The sequence below is a fragment of the Nematostella vectensis genome, chromosome 4 (assembly GCF_932526225.1).
Source record: "Nematostella vectensis chromosome 4, jaNemVect1.1, whole genome shotgun sequence".
Classification (NCBI taxonomy): domain Eukaryota; kingdom Metazoa; phylum Cnidaria; class Anthozoa; order Actiniaria; family Edwardsiidae; genus Nematostella; species Nematostella vectensis.
In genome coordinates, this window is record NC_064037.1 from 15,936,669 (window position 1) to 15,957,333 (window position 20,665).

Sequence of the window (20,665 nt, forward strand, 5' to 3'; positions counted from 1 at the left end):
GTACACCAAACGTTGGTCGATAAGAAGGAATATTTATTAAAATCTATAAGAGGAATTCTGGTATATTGGCATGTGTTTATTTTCAGTCCTTCTGTTATTTACCTACTTTGAAATTCTTTGAAATATTTGGATTTTTACCATTGTTATTGAGCTACCTCTTATTTCTAATAGCATACCAAATATGAAAGCAATCGGTTTTGTTGATTGATGCTTAAGGGGCCGTTCCTGGGACTTTAGAAAATTATTGGCAAATAAATACATAGTACAACATGATTTATAATATTTTTGTAGATTTAAAGCTTTTTTGTCACAGGACAATGAAACTTTGCCTACTTCTTGCATGGATGGTTACTGAAGTAATACTTACCTGTTTGTGTTTTATGTAGGTGTGAGATTCACCATGAGAAGCTGAGTGTCTATTGTGCATCATGCAAGAAGTGTATCTGTCATCAATGTGCCCTTTGGGGGGGAATGGTAAGGATAGGTCACAAAATAGCCACCAGGGGAGGGGTGGGGATGCATCAGTCATCAATGTGCCCTTTGGGGAGGAATGGTAAGGATAGGTCACATAGTAGCCACCAGGGGAGGGGTGGGGATGCATCTGTCATCAATGTGCCCTTTGGGGAGGAATGGTAAGGATAGGTCACATAGTAGCCACCAGGGGAGGGGTGGGGATGCATCTGTCATCAATGTGCCCTTTGGGGGGGAATGGTAAGGATAGGTCACAAAATAGCCACCAGGGGAGGGGTGGGGATGCATCTGTCATCAATGTGCCCTTTGGGGGGGAATGGTAAGGATAGGTCACATAGTAGCCACCAGGGGAGGGGTGGGGATGCATCTGTCATCAATGTGCCCTTTGGGGGGGAATGGTAAGGATAGGTCACAAAATAGCCACCAGGGGAGGGGTGGGGATGCATCTGTCATCAATGTGCCCTTTGGGGGGGAATGGTAAGGATAGGTCACATAGTAGCCACCAGGGGAGGGGTGGGGATGCATCTGTCATCAATGTGCCCTTTGGGGGGGAATGGTAAGGATAGGTCACATAGTAGCCACCAGGGGAGGGGTGGGGATGCATCTGTCATCAATGTGCCCTTTGGGGGGGAATGGTAAGGATAGGTCACATAGTAGCCACCAGGGGAGGGGTGGGGATGCATCTGTCATCAATGTGCCCTTTGGGGGGGAATGGTAAGGATAGGTCACAAAATAGCCACCAGGGGAGGGGTGGGGATGCATCTGTCATCAATGTGCCCTTTGGGGAGGAATGGTAAGGATAGGTCACAAAATAGCCACCAGGGGAGGGGTGGGGATGCATCTGTCATCAATGTGCCCTTTGGGGAGGAATGGTAAGGATAGGTCATATAGTAGCCACCAGGGGAGGGGTGGGGATGCATCTGTCATCAATGTGCCCTTTGGGGAGGAATGGTAAGGATAGGTCACAAAATAGCCACCAGGGGAGGGGTGGGGATGCATCTGTCATCAATGTGCCCTTTGGGGAGGAATGGTAAGGATAGGTCACAAAATAGCCACCAGGGGAGGGGTGGGGATGCATCTGTCATCAATGTGCCCTTTGGGGAGGAATGGTAAGGATAGGTCACAAAATAGCCACCAGGGGAGGGGTGGGGATGCATCTGTCATCAATGTGCCCTTTGGGGGGGAATGGTAAGGATAGGTCACAAAATAGCCACCAGGGGAGGGGTGGGGATGCATCTGTCATCAATGTGCCCTTTGGGGGGGAATGGTAAGGATATGTCACAAAATAGCCACCAGGGGAGGGGTGGGGATGCATCTGTCATCAATGTGCCCTTTGGGGGGGAATGGTAAGGATATGTCACAAAATAGCCACCAGGGGAGGGGTGGGGATGCATCTGTCATCAATGTGCCCTTTGGGGGGGAATGGTAAGGATAGGTCACAAAATAGCCACCAGGGGAGGGGTGGGGATGCATCTGTCATCGATGTGCCCTTTGGGGGGGGAAGGGTAAGGATAGGTCACAATATATTCACCAGGGGAGGGGTGGGGATGCATCTGTCATCAATGTGCCCTTTGGGGGGGAATGGTAAGGATAGGTCACAATATATTCACCAGGGGAGGGGTGGGGATGCATCTGTCATCAATGTGCCCTTTGGGGGGGAATGGTAAGGATAGGTCATATAGTAGCCACCAGGGGAGGGGTGGGGATGCATCTGTCATCAATGTGCCCTTTGGGGGGGAATGGTAAGGATAGGTCATATAGTAGCCACCAGGGGAGGGGTGGGGATGCATCTGTCATCAATGTGCCCTTTGGGGGGGGAATGGTAAGGATAGGTCACAATATATTCACCAGGGGAGGGGTGGGGATGCATCTGTCATCAATGTGCCCTTTGGGGGGGAATGGTAAGGATAGGTCATATAGTAGCCACCAGGGGAGGGGTGGGGATGCATCTGTCATCAATGTGCCCTTTGGGGGGGGAAGGGTAAGGATAGGTCACAAAATAGCCACCAGGGGAGGGGTGGGGATGCATCTGTCATCAATGTGCCCTTTGGGGAGGAATGGTAAGGAAAGGTCACATAGTAGCCACCAGGGGAGGGGTGGGGATGCATCTGTCATCAATGTGCCCTTTGGGGGGGAATGGTAAGGATAGGTCACAAAATAGCCACCAGGGGAGGGGTGGGGATGCATCTGTCATCAATGTGCCCTTTGGGGGGGGAATGGTAAGGATAGGTCACAAAATAGCCACCAGGGGAGGGGTGGGGATGCATCTGTCATCAATGTGCCCTTTGGGGAGGAATGGTAAGGATAGGTCAAATAGTAGCCACCAGGGGAGGGGTGGGGATGCATCTGTCATCGATGTTCCCTTTGGGGAGGAATGGTAAGGATAGGTCACATAGTAGCCACCAGGGGAGGGGTGGGGATGCATCTGTCATCGATGTTCCCTTTGGGGAGGAATGGTAAGGATAGGTCACATAGTAGCCACTGGGGGGGGGGGGGGGGGTGGGGGGTAGGGATGCATCTGATATTGGTGCATCCTTTGTGAGAAATGATAAAGATAGGACATAAAATAGCCATCAGGGGAGGGGTGGGGATGCATCTGATATTGGTGCATCCTTTGTGAGAAATGATAAAGATAGGACATAAAATAGCCATCAGGGGAAGGGTTGGGATGTATCTGTTATCACTCTACCCTTTTGGAAGGAATGGTAAGATGTGTAAGAGAAAGTCTGTATGACATGCTGTCATAGTTCCATGAGGGGGTGGGCGGGGATGTGCGGTATCTTTTAGCATTAAGTAAATTATTAAAGACAGAAGAAAATAAGAAAAAGGTTACTGTTGCTGCTTATTATAGGAAGCCTATGTTGATAAATTCTTTGCAATACCATATACCTTGAGAGCCTTTTATATGATTTCATTTTTTATTTTAATATTTAGCATTCTGGGCACACTTTCAAGCCACTAGATGAGGTGTATGACCAGCATGTGTCATCCATTACAGATGAGGTGAGTATCCCTAGATATTACATGTGTAAGAAAATGTGTCATCCATTAAAGATGAGGTGAGTATCCCTAGATATTACATGTGTAAGAAAATGTGTCATCCATTACAGATGAGGTGAGTATCCCTAGATATTACATGTGTAAGAAAATGTGTCATCCATTACAGATGAGGTGAGTATCCCTAGATATTACATGTGTAAGAAAATGTGTCATCCATTACAGATGAGGTGAGTATCCCTTGATATTATATGTGTAAAAAAATGTGTCATCCATGTGAAAATCTGTGAGTGTCTAACAAAACAAAACTGTTAAGAATTGGAATTATTTTCAAGTTTTTTTGTACAACCTTAATTCTTCAACCATGTGAATCCCCTCATATGGAAGATAAGTGGCAGAATACTTTCTTGCCAATAGAACCAGTCTTAACTATTTTTAACATTAGGTGGCTGCTCTTCGACGGAGACTTATGGAGCTTATCAGCCTTGTCCAGGAAGTGGTAAGTTTTCCTGGAAAGTCATGATCTGGGATAGGTTGAGGCAGAGCCTCACTCCGTTGCACCTATGCCTCTCACCACTGGGTTTCCAGGTTCAAATCCAGGATATGAGACAAGAGGACAAGAGTTGACATGAGTTTCCTGGTTCCTGCCTTTGCAAGTTTTTTTTTCTCCAGGTTCTTTTGTTTTACTTCCTAAACAAAAACAGCAAATGCGATCTAAGCTGTGTCTGTCATCAGAAATAAGTTGTTTGGTGGCTGCCTGAGGTTACTTTGATGCCTTTGAGTTGACTAGGGGGAATTTGCACTCATAGCTCATCATTCGAGCTGCGAGGAGGGTGATAATCTTCTCAGATTCGTTTATTTATTTAGTTCATATAAAACAAGATGATCAGCTGGCTGAGGCATCCCTTATAACATTTAGTGCATAAGTCATTAATTTAAACGTATTCATCAAGTTTATCATTAGTTAATTGATAAATTTCATTGTGCGATTCCAGAAATTAATGCCACACTCCAAAGAAATGAAATGTTACCCCTATGCCCTCAGAAATGATGCACCTGGACATTTTGCTGAAATAGAGTTGTTTGCACATTACAAAAAGCACATTTCGTTATTAGATTCAAAATGAATAAAAAAATGGAATTGATTGTCTGAACAGCTCATTTAAATTTATTAGAATACTATAGGTAAATGATATTGACCTTTTGGAAACTGATAGTTAAGGCTGCTTGTTTGATCAGGAACGAAATGTGGAAAGTCTAAGAGAGGCTAAAGAAGAGGTAAGCTATTTATCATAGCCTTTTTTTCACACCTGGTTCTCCAAATAATTGCTCTTGTTAAGAGGTGTTGCTCCGTAAGACTTGTTTGAAGTACTTTATTTATCACTGTGTAATGGGTATACGTTTTGACGTTGCTAATCTTTTTTTTTGTTTTGTGACTTATGTAGTCCTTTTATTGTTTTTGTGCAAATGTCAGTGTTTTGGTTTTCAGCATGTAAAAGGGAGATTCATTATGTTGTTTTTATTGTACAAGCAGGATTAGTAATGATGTTGCTATTAGCTTTGTGTGACTTTTTTTAAATTTCGTTTACCTCCAGCGTGTAAGGGAGATTCGTAATGCTGTAGAGCTAATGATTGCTCGGCTGGACTCTCAATTGAAGAGCAAGTTACTTACTCTTATGGGTATGCTATATCCACCTTTCATTGTGTTATCAATTTCATTTTTTTTATCCCCTTATGTTTCACTTCTCATAATTCTTTTCTCATATCCTTCACTTCCCCTCCCCAAAGTTCACTGCATATCCTTCACTCCCCCTCCCCTTAAGTCACTGCATATCCTTCACTCCCCCTCCCCTTAAGTCACTGCATATCCTTCACTCCCCCTCCCCTTAAGTCACTGCATATCCTTTACTCCCCCTCCTGTAAGTCACTGCACATCATTCACTCCCCCTCCCCTTAAGTCACTGCATATCCTTCACTCCCCCTCCCCTTAAGTCACTGCATATCCTTCACTCCCCCTCCCCTTAAGTCACTGCATATCCTTTACTCCCCCTCCTGTAAGTCACTGCATATCATTCACTCCCCCTCCCCTAAGTTCAATACATAACCTTCACTCCTCCTGGCCTAAGTTTGCTGCATATCCTTAACTCCCCCTCCCATATGTTCACTCTATGTTGTTCACTTCTCACTCCTTTAAGTTCACTTGATATTGTTTAATAACATCTCCCTTTAGCTCTTAAAATATTGTTCACTACCCCCTCCCCTAAGTTCACCCTGTGTCAATCATTACCGACTCCCCTAGGTTGGCTTGATAATGCTTCCCCTAGTTAATAGCCCCTATACTTCATTACCCCTTCCTCCCCTCATCTTAAAAGATCACCATGTCAAAAATAATAATTTCATATTGGTAATTCTTTTCAATGGATTTTAAATCAATACAAATTCCAAGCCACTAGTTTTCGTATAGAATCCTGCTTACTGACTACTGAAATGATAAAACTAGTTCCACAAACAAAGATTCTGTCCAGAGATCTCCCAGAGGATGTCAGTCTGTATGTTTTTTTAGGGCAAAAGAACTCCTTGACCCAGGAAACAGAACTCCTTGAATCATTACTGCAAGAAGTTGAGCACCAGGTGAGTGTAGTGGTGGGAACCCTGTGTTAGAGAATACTCGCCCTAGGAGCGGCCATATTGGACTTGGGCCTGCCATTTTGGACATGTGTTAGGTTTTGAGGACTATGGCTTATGTAGACTTGTTTTACATGCCAAAAACATTTGTGTACATTTGATGGCTTGCAGCATGTACCTGATTGATTATCTGTCTCTGGGCCTTTTTGCCTGCATCGGTTAAGCTGTCTTTTCATTAGCAAAGGAAACAGAGACAGATAAGGAAGCGCAGATGTTAAAGCTAACATTCATATGAAAATCAGCGCAAAGGAGACGCAATGGGGAAGGAGAATAAGAGGGGCATTCTGTCCTTCCTTCTCTGTTTGCATTTCCTTGATTGTCGCACATGAAAAATGCTTTTTATGGTCTTCATGTTGTCTGCTGCTCTTTTCCTGATTGTTTTATTTTTTGTCTGTTTTTGCACTTCCCACCGCTGTCCATTCTTACGCTTTTGTTCCTTCTCTCACTCTTTATTATCACACTTTTTATTCACAATTGTTTTATGGTTTGTCTGTCGTTTGTCCTTTTTTCTTGTGTCTGTTTGTTTGCTTGTTCTTTTTCTCCTTTGCTTGTGCATCTCTGGTCGGTTTGTTTGTTTCCTTGTTCATATGTTCTGTTCATGTCCCTTTCACCCTACTGTAGCTCCACTCATGCTCGAGAAGTGAGCTGATTGGCAAAAGCGGAGATCTCTTGCAAATGTTTAACCAAGTCCACAGGAAACCGATGGCATCTTTTGTCACCCCTCCCATTCCAGCTGACTTTACCAGGTAATGATAAAGGAGTATTTGTATAGTAAACCCGAATTGCATGCTACTTACATAGCATTGAAAGATTTTAAACTTTCATGAGTAAACTATCAATTAATATATGAGAGCAATTAAGTTTGAAAATTCCAAATAATCAAAAACAAAACAGTGTACCATTCTGGATTCAATGTATTTTCCACTTTTTATAATTCATTAACCCTTTTTCTGTTTTAGTGAGATTGTTCCTTCCTATGACACCAGTACGTTTTGCATCACAAACTTCAGGTATCTTAATTCTTTTAAACTCTTAGGTTGAATTCCAACGCCCTTTCTAATCCTGCCAAGCCCAGTGCCAACAGCGCCAGCATTGCTTGTCCTAGCACACTTTGCCCCACCCCTCCCCCCACTCATCCTGCTCCTGGCACACTGAGATCTTGCCTAACCCATCCCCCACTCCGCCAGCTTGTCAGATCTAGCGATTAGTGTCCTAAGCAGGCTAAGATCTTGCCCTGCATGAAAGCTTTTCCTTTTTGTGCTCCTAGCATGCTCAGGAGGAAGGCAGACCCTGTCTATAGCGAAGCCCTTAAAGTCAATGGACTTAGCTGGAGACTCAAAGTGTACCCGGTGAGTAGCACCCAGAAATCCACTTTACCATCCATCATGGCATATTTCAATCCACCATCCATCATGGCACAATCCAATCCACCATCCATCATGGCACAATCCAATCCACCATCCATCATGGCACAATCCAATCCACCATCCATCATTGCAAAACCAATCCACCATCCATCATGGCACAATCCAATCCACCATCCGTCATGGCACAATCCAATCCACCATCCATGACAATGTCACAATCCAATCCACTATCCATCATGGCACAATCCACCATCTATCATGGTACAATCCAATCCACCATCCATCATTGCACAATCCAATCCACCATCCATCATGGCACAATCCAATCCACCATCCGTCATGGCACAATCCAATCCACCATCCATGACAATGTCACAATCCAATCCACTATCCATCATGGCACAATCCACCATCTATCATGGTACAATCCAATCCACCATCCATGACAATGGCACAATCTAATCCACCATCCATGACAATGGCACAATCCAATCCACTATCCATCATGGCACAATCCAATCCACCATCCATCATGGCACAATCCACCATCTATCATGGTACAATCCAAGCCACCATCCATGACAATGGCACAATCCAATCCACCATCCATGACAATGTCACAATCCAATCCACTATCCATCATGGCACAATCCACCATCTATCATGGTACAATCCAAGCCACCATCCATGACAATGGCACAATCCAATCCACCATCCATGACAATGGCACAATCAATCCACCATCCATCATGTCACAATCCAATCCACCATCCGTCATGTCACAATCCAATCCACCATCCATGACAATGGCACAATCCAATCCATCATCCATCATGTCACAATCCAATCCACCATCCATCATGTCACAATCCAATCCACCATCCATGACAATGGCACAATCCAATCCACTATCCATCGTGGCACAATCCAATCCACCATCCATCATTGCACAATCCAATCCACCATGTACCACCAGGTGTACCATCCATTATGCTACTCAGGGTGTACCATCTATCATGTTACTCAGGGTGTACCATCCATCATGTTACTCAGGGTGTACCATCCGTCATGTTACTCAGGGTGTACCATCAATCATGTTACTCAGGGTGTACCATCCATCATGTTACTCAGGGTGTACCATCCATCATTTTATAAGAACATTTTTTTCACCGGTAATTTCTCTATTCCCCGCCAGACATGAGCTCTCTGTTGGCGCTAATCCCCTTGTGTTATTTAATAACTTGTTCCCTGTTTACAGGATGGAAATGGTGTTGTCCGTGGAAATTACTTGTCTGTTTTCTTGGAACTCACAGTGGGATTACTGGAGACCTCAAAGTAAGCTTTAATCAGCCTATGCCAGCCGCTATTTTGTCATCCTAGCAAGCGTGAAAAAGTATCCACTTTTATCGACTAATTTGGGGAAACTAATGCGATATTTTCGATTGAATTTTGTAAATAAAGTATAAAACTTTGTTTTTAAATTGTTATTTTGAGATTTTGGCACATTATCTGCCTTCCAATATTAAATGAAAACAATAACAAAGGTTTGGCTGTTAAGTGCCCTTTAAGGTGTGCCTTTTTTGTTGCTGTTTTTCACAAGCCTTCTTGGTAAAACACTAGACGCTACCTTATCCTTGTTTTATGGTGTTCTCCTTGTTAAATTGCTCAATCATATACAGTTCAAGCTTTATCAGGCCGCCCTTTTTATAATCCCTACTTTCCCATAAACCCCATTTTAGAATTCCTCCCTCGGTGTATTTTCACAAGCCTTCTTGGTGAAATGCTAGACGCTACCTTATCCTTGTTTTTAGGGTTTAAAAACCCTTCTAGAGTATCTCAGTGATTTTAATAATAATAAGACCCCCTGGGTCTTTTTCGAGCTTTTACATTGTTTTATTTTTATTATGTTATTTTTATTATTGTTTTATTTTTTTCAGGTATGAATACCGTGTGGAAATGATCCATCATGCCTCGCCAGACTCCAGCAAGAATGTAGTCAGGGAATTCGGTAAGGCCTGGTAGGCTTTTGAAGGCTGTGAAACACTATGCAAATGAGCCTGCTTGTACCTTTCGATGAAACGTCCAATAGACACACTCCTTTTACAATTTTGAATTTTTTTTTTCGCGTTTTCCTTTAAAAATCGTGGCTTCTCAAGAAGCTCGGGTGCTCGGAGATTGGTACGTCATCGACCGGAAGTAAACTGGTGCGATTGCCCAATCCAATCTACCATCCATCATGGCACAATCCAATCCACCATCCATCATGTTACGCAGGGTGTACCATCCATCATGTTGCGCAGGGTGTACCATCCATCATGTTACGCAGGGTGTACCATCCGTCATGTTACTCAGGGTGTACCATCCATCATGTTACGCAGGGTGTACCATCCATCATGTTACTCGGAGTGTACCATCCACCATGTAACTCAGGGTGTACCATCCATCATGTTACTCAGGGTATACCATCCATCATGCTACTCAGGGTGTACTATCCATCATGTTACGCAGGGTGTACCATCCATCATGTTACTCGGAGTGTACCATCCACCATGTAACTCAGGGTGTACCATCCATCATGTTACTCAGTGTGTACTATCCATCATGTTACGCAGGGTGTACTATCCATCATGTAACTCAGGGTGTACCATCCATCATCTTACTTAGGGTGTACCATCCATCATGTTACTCAGGGTGTACCATCCATCATGTTACTCAGGGTGTACCATCCATCATGTTACTCAGGGTATACCATCTATCATGTTACTCAAGGTGTACCATCCATCATGTTACTCAGGGTGTACGATCCATCGTGTTACTCAGGCTGTACCATCCATCATGCTACTCAGGGTGTACTATCCATCATGTTACTCAAGGTGTACCATCCGTCATGTTACTCAGGGTGTACAATCCATCATGTTACTCATGGTGTACCATCCATCATGTAACTCAGGGTGTACCATCCATCATCTTACTTAGGGTGTACCATCCATCATGTTACTCAGGGTGTACCATCCATCATGTTACTCATGGTGTACCATCCATCATGCTACTCAGGGTGTACTATCCATCATGTTACGCAGGGTGTACCATCCATCATGTTACTCGGAGTGTACCATCCACCATGTAACTCAGGGTGTACCATCCATCATGTTACTCAGTGTGTACTATCCATCATGTTATGCAGGGTGTACTATCCATCATGTAACTCAGGGTGTACCATCCATCATCTTACTTAGGGTGTACCATCCATCATGTTACTCAGGGTATACCATCTATCATGTTACTCAAGGTGTACCATCCGTCATGTTACTCAGGGTGTACCATCCATCATGTTACTCAGGGTGTACCATCCATCATGTTACTCAGGGTATACCATCTATCATGTTACTCAGGGTGTACCATCTATCATGTTACTCAGGGTATACCATCTATCATGTTACTCAGGGTGTTCTTTCCATCATGTTACTCAGGGTGTACCATTTATCGTGTTACTCAGGGTGTACCATCCATCGTGTTACTCAGGGTATACCATCTATCATGTTACTCAGGGTGTACCATCCATGTTACTCAGGTTGTACCCGGTAAATACGACCCTGCTTTAATGACTGGATGGTTTTCTTACAGCGTCCGATTTCGAGGTTGGAGAATGCTGGGGCTACAACCGGTTCTTTCGGCTCGATCTCCTGGTGAGATACCATGCTTTTATATCAATAGTGTGGAATAGTTTGATATTAAAAGTCAGATAACGGTCACTTCTGTTGAGCTCGTTTTTGCCAACAAACATTTTTGATGTGCCTATTGTAAATGAAAACTGATTAAGAATAAACAGTCTTTGTCCATTTTTATACCCCATTGTCCTGAAAGTGACCTTGTCGGCCACACCTTTGTAATTGTTTTCATTTCATATTGGAAGGCACATAATGCGTTAAAATCTCGAAATAACCGTCTAAAAACAAAGTTTCATACTTTATTCGCGATATTTAATCGAATATATCGCTACAGCTTCCCAAAATCCGTCGATGGAAATGGATGCTTTTTCAAGCTTGCTACTTTCCTAGGATAACAAAATGGCGAGTGACAGAGGCTTTTTAAGGAAGGGGACTAAACTGGGAGTTAAAGATCAACCACTCTTTTAATATTGTTTACGATTGAAAATATATCGGTTTATTTGCAAAATAACCACCCACTATTAAAGTTCAATACCTTGTTAACTATATTTCATTGAAAGTGTCTCCGTCACTTGCTTTAATAAGTCGATGGAAATGGATTCTTTGAGTGAGTCGATATTGTGCGTGAGCATATAATTGCGGCGTGATTAGCCTTCTTTAATGTTGATTTTGTGAATTACTCTCTTATAGGGAAGCGAGGGTTATTTGAACACCGCAAACGATACGCTTATTCTACGTTTTCAAGTTCGTCCACCCACATTTTACCAGAAATGCCGCGACCAGCAATGGTAAGCATCTTAAGAGTCCAACTTTATGGGAGTTAGGTTTGCCGAATTATAGGCAAATATTCTATAATAAACATGAGGGTGTTAGGGGTTTGGGTGACATGTGTCAATCTGTTGTCACGCATAAGGTACATTTGTCAACTGACTGTTCTTATTCTTGTGTGGCATGTTGGTTATTCCTTTGCGGATCGATCAAAATTGACACAATGTCTTCAAATTCTGTTTATTTTTGTAAAGCGCTAGAGGGTCATTAGTCATGTTAACACACAAAGTTATAGCCTTTTCTATAGTAGTGGTATGTGTCGTTATTTTCGTGTCAAACGCTAACGCACGCTTCATCTATAGGTATATAAACCAGATGGAAACTGGGAAACTGCAGTACATCCAACAGATGAATGACCTAAAAGAGGTATGCGAGAATTGCCCGATATTGTTGGATCTACTGGTACACAACGACTTTAGCATCCTTGTGCAGGGCCAAGGGAAATTTCAAAATGCGAGCTTTACCTGATTTTTTAAACTCTGTTTTTCTGATATTTTTCCCTCCCCCCCCCCACCTTCCTCTATATCTATGGTCATTTTGCTAAGCTCTTAGTGATCAACTGGAAGCTTTAATAGAGCACCTCTAACCGCGTTCATAACTCACCTTCTTCGACCTCATTCAACAGAGACTGGCAATTGAGTTGTCACGCAACCACGCCGCACCCCCGCGCGCCTCCTCGTGTGCGTCGGATGATATCAGCAGCGTGTCGCTCTTAGAACAGTCCATCGACGATACCGATGATACCGCTGACCATGCCGCTGTCAAGCAACCGTGGGACAGTCACGTGGCGAGCACGGGTGCCAGCAAAGGAAGCGGTACCGTCGTCTCTAAGAAGGGGCGCAAGCGGGCTGCCGTGCACATCGCCTTAGACGTCGAGATGGCTTCAGGTAAGGATTATGACAGGCTGTAGTCAAGTCCAAGGATCAGCTAGGAGCTGGTTGTAGTACACCAGTCACACCAGTCACAGTCTCATTCCCAAAGCTCTTGTTGGTAATGGATAACGTTTCAAAGAATACAATTATTTTAGCACAGGATTAAGTCTATATTTTAAGTGTCTTCACAAAGATGTGCTTGTGACGTAGGGTAAATCGGGAAACTGTGAAACGGGCGAACACTGTGAAACGGGTATGGAATTATTGTCCGTGTAGACGACCTACCTGTGACTACATAACAATCAACTGGGGGAAAATGCATACCATCAGATACAACTTTTGCATGGCTTCTTCAATCAATACAAGGAACACAAGGGAAAGTTTTCATTCACACCTTTTCTGATTCCGAGAAAAACTCGCGCCCATGCTCTCTTTTTCGTAAGAGCTCTTCCTACGTAAAGGACGGACCATAAGAAGGCAGGGCGGGGAGGTTTCAGACGTGCATGTTTTGTTTTTGTTTTTTGTTTTTGTCTCCAAGACTTGCATGATTTTTTTTATCGGTATATGCATTTTCATGCATTTTTTTTCAGGCTTTTCATCGTGTATAAAATTACTTTTTTTTTGTTCCTTACCCACCCCCCACCCCGTTAACATTTCTAATGGTTCGTCCCTAACTTTCCAGGTCCAGCCTCGCAAGCATCCGAGGAAGGGGAGGAGATGATCACGGAAGGTGAGGCTGCCGCCGACGAGGAAGGTGAAGAGGAGGAAGAGGAGGAGGAAGCCGAGGAGGACACAGACGTGGAGACGGATGAGGATGATCTTGAGATACACGAGCAGACTTACGAGGGAAGCGCCGCCAAGACCTCTGACACAGAGACCAGTGCCCATCAACAAGGTGATAACCGTTATGGTTTGAATAAGCGCCCGAGGCAGTTAATAAGACCTTAATTAAAAAAAACATACACCATTCAAGTGGTGCTTTTGCTGAGATCGTTTTTAAGAGGGCACTTGAATACCCGTTGTTTGGATACTCTAGTACAAAGGGCGTAAAATCACTTGAATACCCCTGTTTGGATAGTCCAGTACTAGGGCGTAAAATCACTTGAATACCCCTTGTTCGTTTCACAGCTAGCAGCGATGGGTGCTCCTTCCCTGAAGTCGAAGATACCTATTATGACATACCGAGCAGCCACCAGCACTCCTCGAAGACGCCTGACCCAGGGGGGAGGGAGGCACCTGACCCAGAGGGGAGGAGTGCGTGGGAGTTGTCAGGAGGATATGACGATGGCTGGACTCTGGAGGATGTGCAGTTTGAGCTGATTGACATGAATGAAGAGAAACCCGTCGATGAGCCTGTAGCTGGTAAGAAGTTATCTTACGGTGACGCGTAATAAGCACGGGTTGAATAAATATGAAAATAGATCGATGTTAGAGACATTCCAAGAACTCTTCATCACTGCCTACTGGTACCATATATGTTTGATATATCGCGGGTACGTAAATATTTCGCGAAAAATGGGTCAACGTATTTGGTGTCGGCAATTTTGCGAAAATAAGCTCTTACCACCTCTCCTTGTCCCACCTGGACAAATATAAGCGGACTTTAAGAAATTGGTAGGAGTTTTTTGTGCGGATATATTTATTGTTAAGAGGAACTGAATTAGGTTAGAATTCCATGTTTTGCTATGCATACAATATTACGAGCCAAAAAAACTATATAATTCACTTTTTTAGTTATACATTTTCTTAAAAAAAGAAAGAAAGAACACCCCTAACAATGCCCTAGGCTGTACGCTCGCCAATAATTATAACGAGATTATCACAAAGCATCCATTTTTGCATCGGCTAATTCATCGAGTAGCTGGTATACCTTTAAACGGTTATTGTGGATGCATCGGGAATCCTGGAAGTCTTTACCTTTGACTTCAAATTTAAACAATACCAAAGAGATTTCTTGTGTTTTGTCTACATAGAGCCAAAGCCTGAACCGCCGCCCCAGCCAGACTCTGCGCCAGGGGCATCCTCGTCACCAAATTCATCCGCAGCCGCCGCGCTCACACTAGTAGATCCCGAGGCACGGGCCCTGCTAAACCTTCTCAAACTCGGCGAGACACGCTCGCGATGGAAGAGCGGCCGCAATCCCGAGAACGCTCGCAAGACGGTGTCCTTGATTGAGCAGTCACGTGCGGAGGAGCGAGCCGCATCCTCGAGTCGCGCGCGATACGAGCGCTGCACGAGTATGCTAGAGAAGCTCCAGAGCTGTCTGAACCGAGCCGAGGCCAAGAACTCAGCCGCAGCACTGGACACACTCAAGAGTATAGAAGGTACGGGCGTGTACACACTCAATAGGTCCGCTTTAGTAAGGACTATAGGAAAATCCATAGACACACTCAAGAGTATAGAAGGTACGGGCGTGTACACACTCAATAGGTCCGCTTTAGTAAGGACTATAGGAAAATCTATAGACACACTCAAGAGTATAGAAGGTACGGGCGTGTACCCACACAATAGGTCCGCTTTAGTAAGGACTAAAGGAAAATCCATAGACACACTCAAGAGTATAGAAGGTACGGGCGTGTACACACTCAATAGGTCCGCTTTAGTAAGGACTAAAGGAAAATCCATAGACACACTCAAGAGTATAGAAGGTACGGGCGTGTACACACTCAATAGGTCCGCTTTAGTGAGGACTAAAGGAAAATCTATAGACACACTCAAGAGTATAGAAGGTACTGGCGTGTACACACTCAATAGGTCCGCTTTAGTAAGGACTAAAGGAAAATCCATAGACACACTCAAGAGTATAGAAGGTACGGGCGTGTACACACTCAATAGGTCCGCTTTAGTGAGGACTAAAGGAAAATCCATAGACACACTCAAGAATATAGAAGGTACGGGCGTGTACACACTCAATAGGTCCGCTTTATTAAGGACTATAGGAAAATCTATAGACACACTCAAGAATATAGAAGGTACGGGCGTGTACACACTCAATAGGTCCGCTTTAGTAAGGACTAAAGGAAAATCCATAGACACACTCAAGAATATAGAAGGTACGGGCGTGTACACACTCAATAGGTCCGCTTTATTAAGGACTATAGGAAAATCTATAGACACACTCAAGAATATAGAAGGTACGGGCGTGTACACACTCAATAGGTCCGCTTTAGTAAGGACTAAAGGAAAATCCATAGACACACTCAAGAATATAGAAGGTACGGGCGTGTACACACTCAATAGGTCCGCTTTAGTAAGGACTAAAGGAAAATCCATAGACACACTCAAGAGTATAGAAGGTACGGGCGTGTACACACTCAATAGGTCCGCTTTAGTAAGGACTAAAGGAAAACCTGCACGTGGAGGAGAACCACCCGGCTCCACGCACGGTCTATTGAGGACGGGAACACTTGTGCTGTAAACTCAACTAATTGTATTGGCCAAAGTAGAAATTAGGTCGAAGCTAAGTTTCTTTGTTTTTTGTTTGTTTTTTTTTTTGTTTTTGTTTTTTGACAGACTAAAGGTGATCACGTGACCTTTCGGTTGTCAACCTCGCGCGTGCTCAGACTTTTAGCGGCAAAATAACAACAATAAAAAGCAACAGATTTTGAGAGTTTTTTTTTCTTTTTTTTTTTTTTTTTTTGTCAAAATGGGCTCTGGTGTGACGGGCGCAGTCATTTCTTTATCTATTATAGCTTGAATTTGCCCCGATTTTTTTATTCCCTGAAGGGGGGAGCTCTGAAAATATGTCAGTATATTGAGTAAACTCTCCCATGGGGACACCCCGAAAGGTGTATCAGGGCTTTCTGGGCCTGGCTCAAACCCGAATCAAATAATACCAAGCTTTCCCTGCCCCTGCTGTACATATTTCCCGATTTGTACGCATGTGATCTACAGATACAATGTCAAGTGTGACGTCAGCACGGCATTCCCGACCCCATCGCTGTCAGCGGAGAGGAGCCTCGCTTCCAGTTCTAGACAGGGAACCCAAAGCTAGAAAATCGCCCCCAAAGCGTAAGTACTGATTCAGTCTTGAGTTCGGTGTATATTTATTTTATGTACAGAAAATCTATTTTGGAGAATATAATGATCTACTCATTACTGTATCCTCTAGCAACATAATAAACAGCAGCAAATATTTTTTGTTTTCGTTGCTTGTTTGTTTTTATTGCTGGTTTGTTTTCATTCTTTGTTTTTATAGGTTGTTTTTTTCTGTGCAGTTTCTACTGTATTCATTCATTGTCAAAACTTAATTCATTGCTTCTCAAGCCCTGGAATTATTTGCTGAAATGTTAACGCCAATCATAACATGCCCCGTTATCCTTATTGGCCTACCCCACAAAACTGTCAAGGTGGTCACGGTAGCGCGCGTCGTATCAGATAACACGTTTCTCGCATCCTTATTGGCCTACCCCACAAAACTGTTAAGGTGGTCACGGTAGCGCTCGTCGCACTGAAACAATTGAACTTCTTGCACATCTACCACAGGAAGCCAAAAGGCAGCCGTGACAGCAGACCTGGACATGGGCGGGTGCAGCCCAGAACAGGATACCACAGGGAGCCCGCCACATCACCTGCCTGAAAAGATTGACAGCTCGACATCGTCGAACTCCAGGTCAATATCACACGCGATGTACCAGATCGGCCTAAACAGTCATCTGAGTTACTCAATTACTAGGGGTGGATCATTGTTTATTCACCAGCGCCTTAACAACACCCATAAGGGTCGGCCCGAGGGGAGGGGGTAAATTATAAAGAAAAGACTAGGAAGGGTGTGTCTCTGCCCCCCCCCCCCCTGTTTTCTTACTGTTTCTGTATCGTGCCCCCTCGCTACGGTATTGTCACATTTAGATTCTTTTTTATTTATTCTGCTGCAGCTCTGGCAGTAAAGAGACCGTGCGCAAGGTCGCCAAGTCGCCATCGCAAACAATAGTAGGGATGGATGGTAAGCACTTTCTTCCATTAGATACTTCCTAGAAAAGTTTCTAGAAAAAAGGCATTTCTCTTTACTCCTGATCCTCGCTATAGCTAGCCTGTCGAGGGCAGTTCGCGCGCCACAGGGTAGTAGCTCCGATTACGCTACGTAACTTGACACGGAGAGCGCGTCGCAAACAAGGCGCATTTTAGCCAAATAAGAGGGAAATTCGGGTTTTTTTTATCAGAATTTAGCCTAACAATCACTTTTCCTACAGCCCTTGAGAAAGCGACGGAAAAAAAGGCCCTCAATGAAAATAAGAACATTTTTCACACAAGTCGAACCAACGGACGTTGTGGAATATTTGCCGCATGGCTATTGCTTTTTTTCCAGGACTGCAGAAGAGCGCACAGTTGCTCTCGGAACTCAAGAGAACTGCCACTTTTAACAAAGCATTCCGCTTGAGCTACACAGGGCCTGATGAAGACGACCTCGAGTCTACGATGTTACATAACACGTCCGACCTTCTGAACGAAGGTAAATAATGACATCCTGCAGTTATATCGCAACTTACAAAGCACTTATGTTTTATGTTGAATCTTGTATTTAACTGCACTTTTTTTAATCGCGCTTTTTGAATCCAAATAAATACAACTGGCCGAGAGTAGCCTAGGGAGGATAGAATTTTAGTATCTTGGTGTGCCGTGACACGGAGGCATTTCGCAGTCACGACCACTGTTAGACAGCTAACCAATCAGAGAGCGCGTACCAGGCTTAAAAAAAGCAGACAAAGATACGTCCGGGTTTTTTTTCGTGGTGGCCGCGTAGTTTTGAATACCTTGGTAACCATACCTATGTAGTCACCAATGTGGCAGGTATATCTATTTTATCAATTCTCCCGATAACTGGAAACTTTTGCGGATGACCACGTGACGTAACCCGAAATGGCTCTCCCCAACCACTTCGGCCAACCACAGAAAACTCCGAAAACTGAGTCAGAAACTAGGCTGGCGTAACGGTTGTCTAAAACTAGGCTGGCGTAACGGTTGTCTAAAACTAGGCTGGTGTAACAGTTGTCTAAAACTAGGCTGGTGGAACGGTTGTCTAAAACTAGGCTGGTGGAACGGTTGTATAAAACTGGGTTGTTGTTGCCCTTGATAGGTTCGTGCGAGGAAGACAGCGTGTTGTACGTCAGCACTCACTCTTCAGACGAAGAAGAATTTGGTTCAACCCTGAGATTAGGAGAGGAAGCTGGTGTCCCTCCCGTCTCTACCCTTGCTGGGACAGCGTTTGCTTCAGGGACGGACACGACTGTTGCGACAACGACAGCAACTAGCCGTAAGTCAACTCTGTTTTTTTAAGAATCATCCAAAATATCCAAATAGTCGCGTTCGTAAACCAGAGTTATTAATACGATCGACTATTGTCGAGTACTGGTAGTCGGTGGACCTGACATTTGAAGAGTCTTTGCCGGCTGCCATTTTGTCACCAAGTTTGAGAAAGCTTTCATTTTCATCGGCCAATTTGGGGAAGGCATTGCAAAACCTTCGATGGAATTATTTCTAGATTTGATCACGTAACTTTTCCAATAGTGAATGTAAGATGCGAAACAAGTTTAATTGTGCTCTACTCAAGGCAAACTTGAATAAGACTGGGTGGGGCAGGCTAGAGATGATGGGTCAAGAGATGAAAGCCGAAAGTTTGTGCTACATGGGACAGGGGCTTGCTTCCTCGAAAAAAAGTTGTTTTATTTTTAAGTGATTTTTAAAATGATGTTCAATTCGTGTGAGATTCTGGAGCATGCCCCTTTAATTATATCAAAAGTTTGTTTGTTTGCGGCCCGCTTTGGTAAAATTACTAGGAAGGTTTCCTACGGGTGACTTTAGGGCTTTACTAAAGTTTAGAAAATAACGTTAGCATTTTTTTCGATGGAATATAAAAAAAAGTTAAAAGACTCGAGAAATGTAAAAGCAGTTCTAATAACAACTTATCGAGACCGAGACTTTCCGGTTGTGCCGAGAAAAGCTCCTCAACTTTCGCGGCTCTTGTGATGTTGTTTGTGGGCAACTCATATCCAGTCGCTAAAACGGGAAAGAAAACCATGATAAAATAACAGTCTCTTATAGAGACTGTGTACGAGCCTTGTTCGTGGTCTCTCTATGCGTTGCATAGTTTTGATTTGTCACCTTTTCCTTTTATAGGAGCAGAACAAACCGAGATTCAAGCGACCTCCAACCCAGCTGAAAAGTCTTGAACAGTTGGAAAATAATAGCTACCAGTAAATCACTATGGATAATCGACTACAAAAAAGAAAGAAAATCGGGACCAAAAACAGAAGGAAATCAAAATACAGTTTAAAGAAATACACCGTTTCGCTCAATGGAGTTTGGTGTTCAGCTAACGTGACCTAGCTGATACTCTTAGAAAATTTAGCCAAAGTATCGTAAGATGAATATAAATGGGCGATTACAAATAAAAGGGCGCACGTAAAATATTCCGAGAATCCAACAATTTGGTGCATTTTCCCATAATCCAATGCCCGATAGTCAGCGCATTGTTTTTCTCGATGATCAGTTGTGCTGGGAAAACTCGCTTTTGTTCGTTGTTATTTCGAAATGACTGCCGGCAGTAATGCCCCACGCTAGCTGGCTGATAGATATGTGAGAAATATTTTTTGTATGAGAGTTATGTATATAGAATGGCTATTGTGCGAGAGAACACACGAATAATTGCTGCTAATAGAACTGACAAATGATAATACAGATAAAATATATAAAAAAATGTATAAAATAGTTTGATTTGCTTGGATGAAAGTATTATATTCTTGTACAGTTATTTGTTAGAAATAAACGTCATTTGTCTGTC

General features: G+C 43.5%; 1 protein-coding gene across 5 annotated transcripts in view; it reads left to right on the forward strand.

The window, feature by feature from the left end:
• The window catches only part of LOC5516148 (E3 ubiquitin-protein ligase TRIM37), a 40,786-nt gene extending 20,121 nt beyond the window's left edge, over positions 1-20,665 (forward strand). For 2 of the 5 annotated variants that reach the window (XM_048726302.1, XM_048726303.1), the window contains 24 exons: positions 387-474; positions 3,406-3,474; positions 3,914-3,967; positions 4,708-4,746; positions 5,064-5,148; positions 6,032-6,099; positions 6,775-6,899; positions 7,113-7,163; positions 7,421-7,502; positions 8,779-8,855; positions 9,458-9,528; positions 11,145-11,206; positions 11,879-11,976; positions 12,319-12,382; positions 12,642-12,903; positions 13,571-13,783; positions 14,017-14,250; positions 14,862-15,212; positions 16,783-16,899; positions 17,374-17,500; positions 17,763-17,830; positions 18,194-18,337; positions 18,962-19,138; positions 20,002-20,665. In XM_048726302.1, the coding sequence (XP_048582259.1) occupies positions 387-474; positions 3,406-3,474; positions 3,914-3,967; positions 4,708-4,746; positions 5,064-5,148; positions 6,032-6,099; positions 6,775-6,899; positions 7,113-7,163; positions 7,421-7,502; positions 8,779-8,855; positions 9,458-9,528; positions 11,145-11,206; positions 11,879-11,976; positions 12,319-12,382; positions 12,642-12,903; positions 13,571-13,783; positions 14,017-14,250; positions 14,862-15,212; positions 16,783-16,899; positions 17,374-17,500; positions 17,763-17,830; positions 18,194-18,337; positions 18,962-19,138; positions 20,002-20,054 (2,779 nt within the window). In that variant the 3' untranslated portion in view covers positions 20,055-20,665. Of the gene's footprint in view, positions 1-386; positions 475-2,570; positions 2,611-3,405; positions 3,475-3,681; positions 3,699-3,913; positions 3,968-4,707; positions 4,747-5,063; positions 5,149-6,031; positions 6,100-6,774; positions 6,900-7,112; positions 7,164-7,420; positions 7,503-8,778; positions 8,856-9,457; positions 9,529-11,144; positions 11,207-11,878; positions 11,977-12,318; positions 12,383-12,641; positions 12,904-13,570; positions 13,784-14,016; positions 14,251-14,861; positions 15,213-16,782; positions 16,900-17,373; positions 17,501-17,762; positions 17,831-18,193; positions 18,338-18,961; positions 19,139-20,001 lie in introns of those variants that run through there. The other 3 variants (XM_048726304.1, XM_048726305.1, XM_048726306.1) reach the window with 3 other exon arrangements.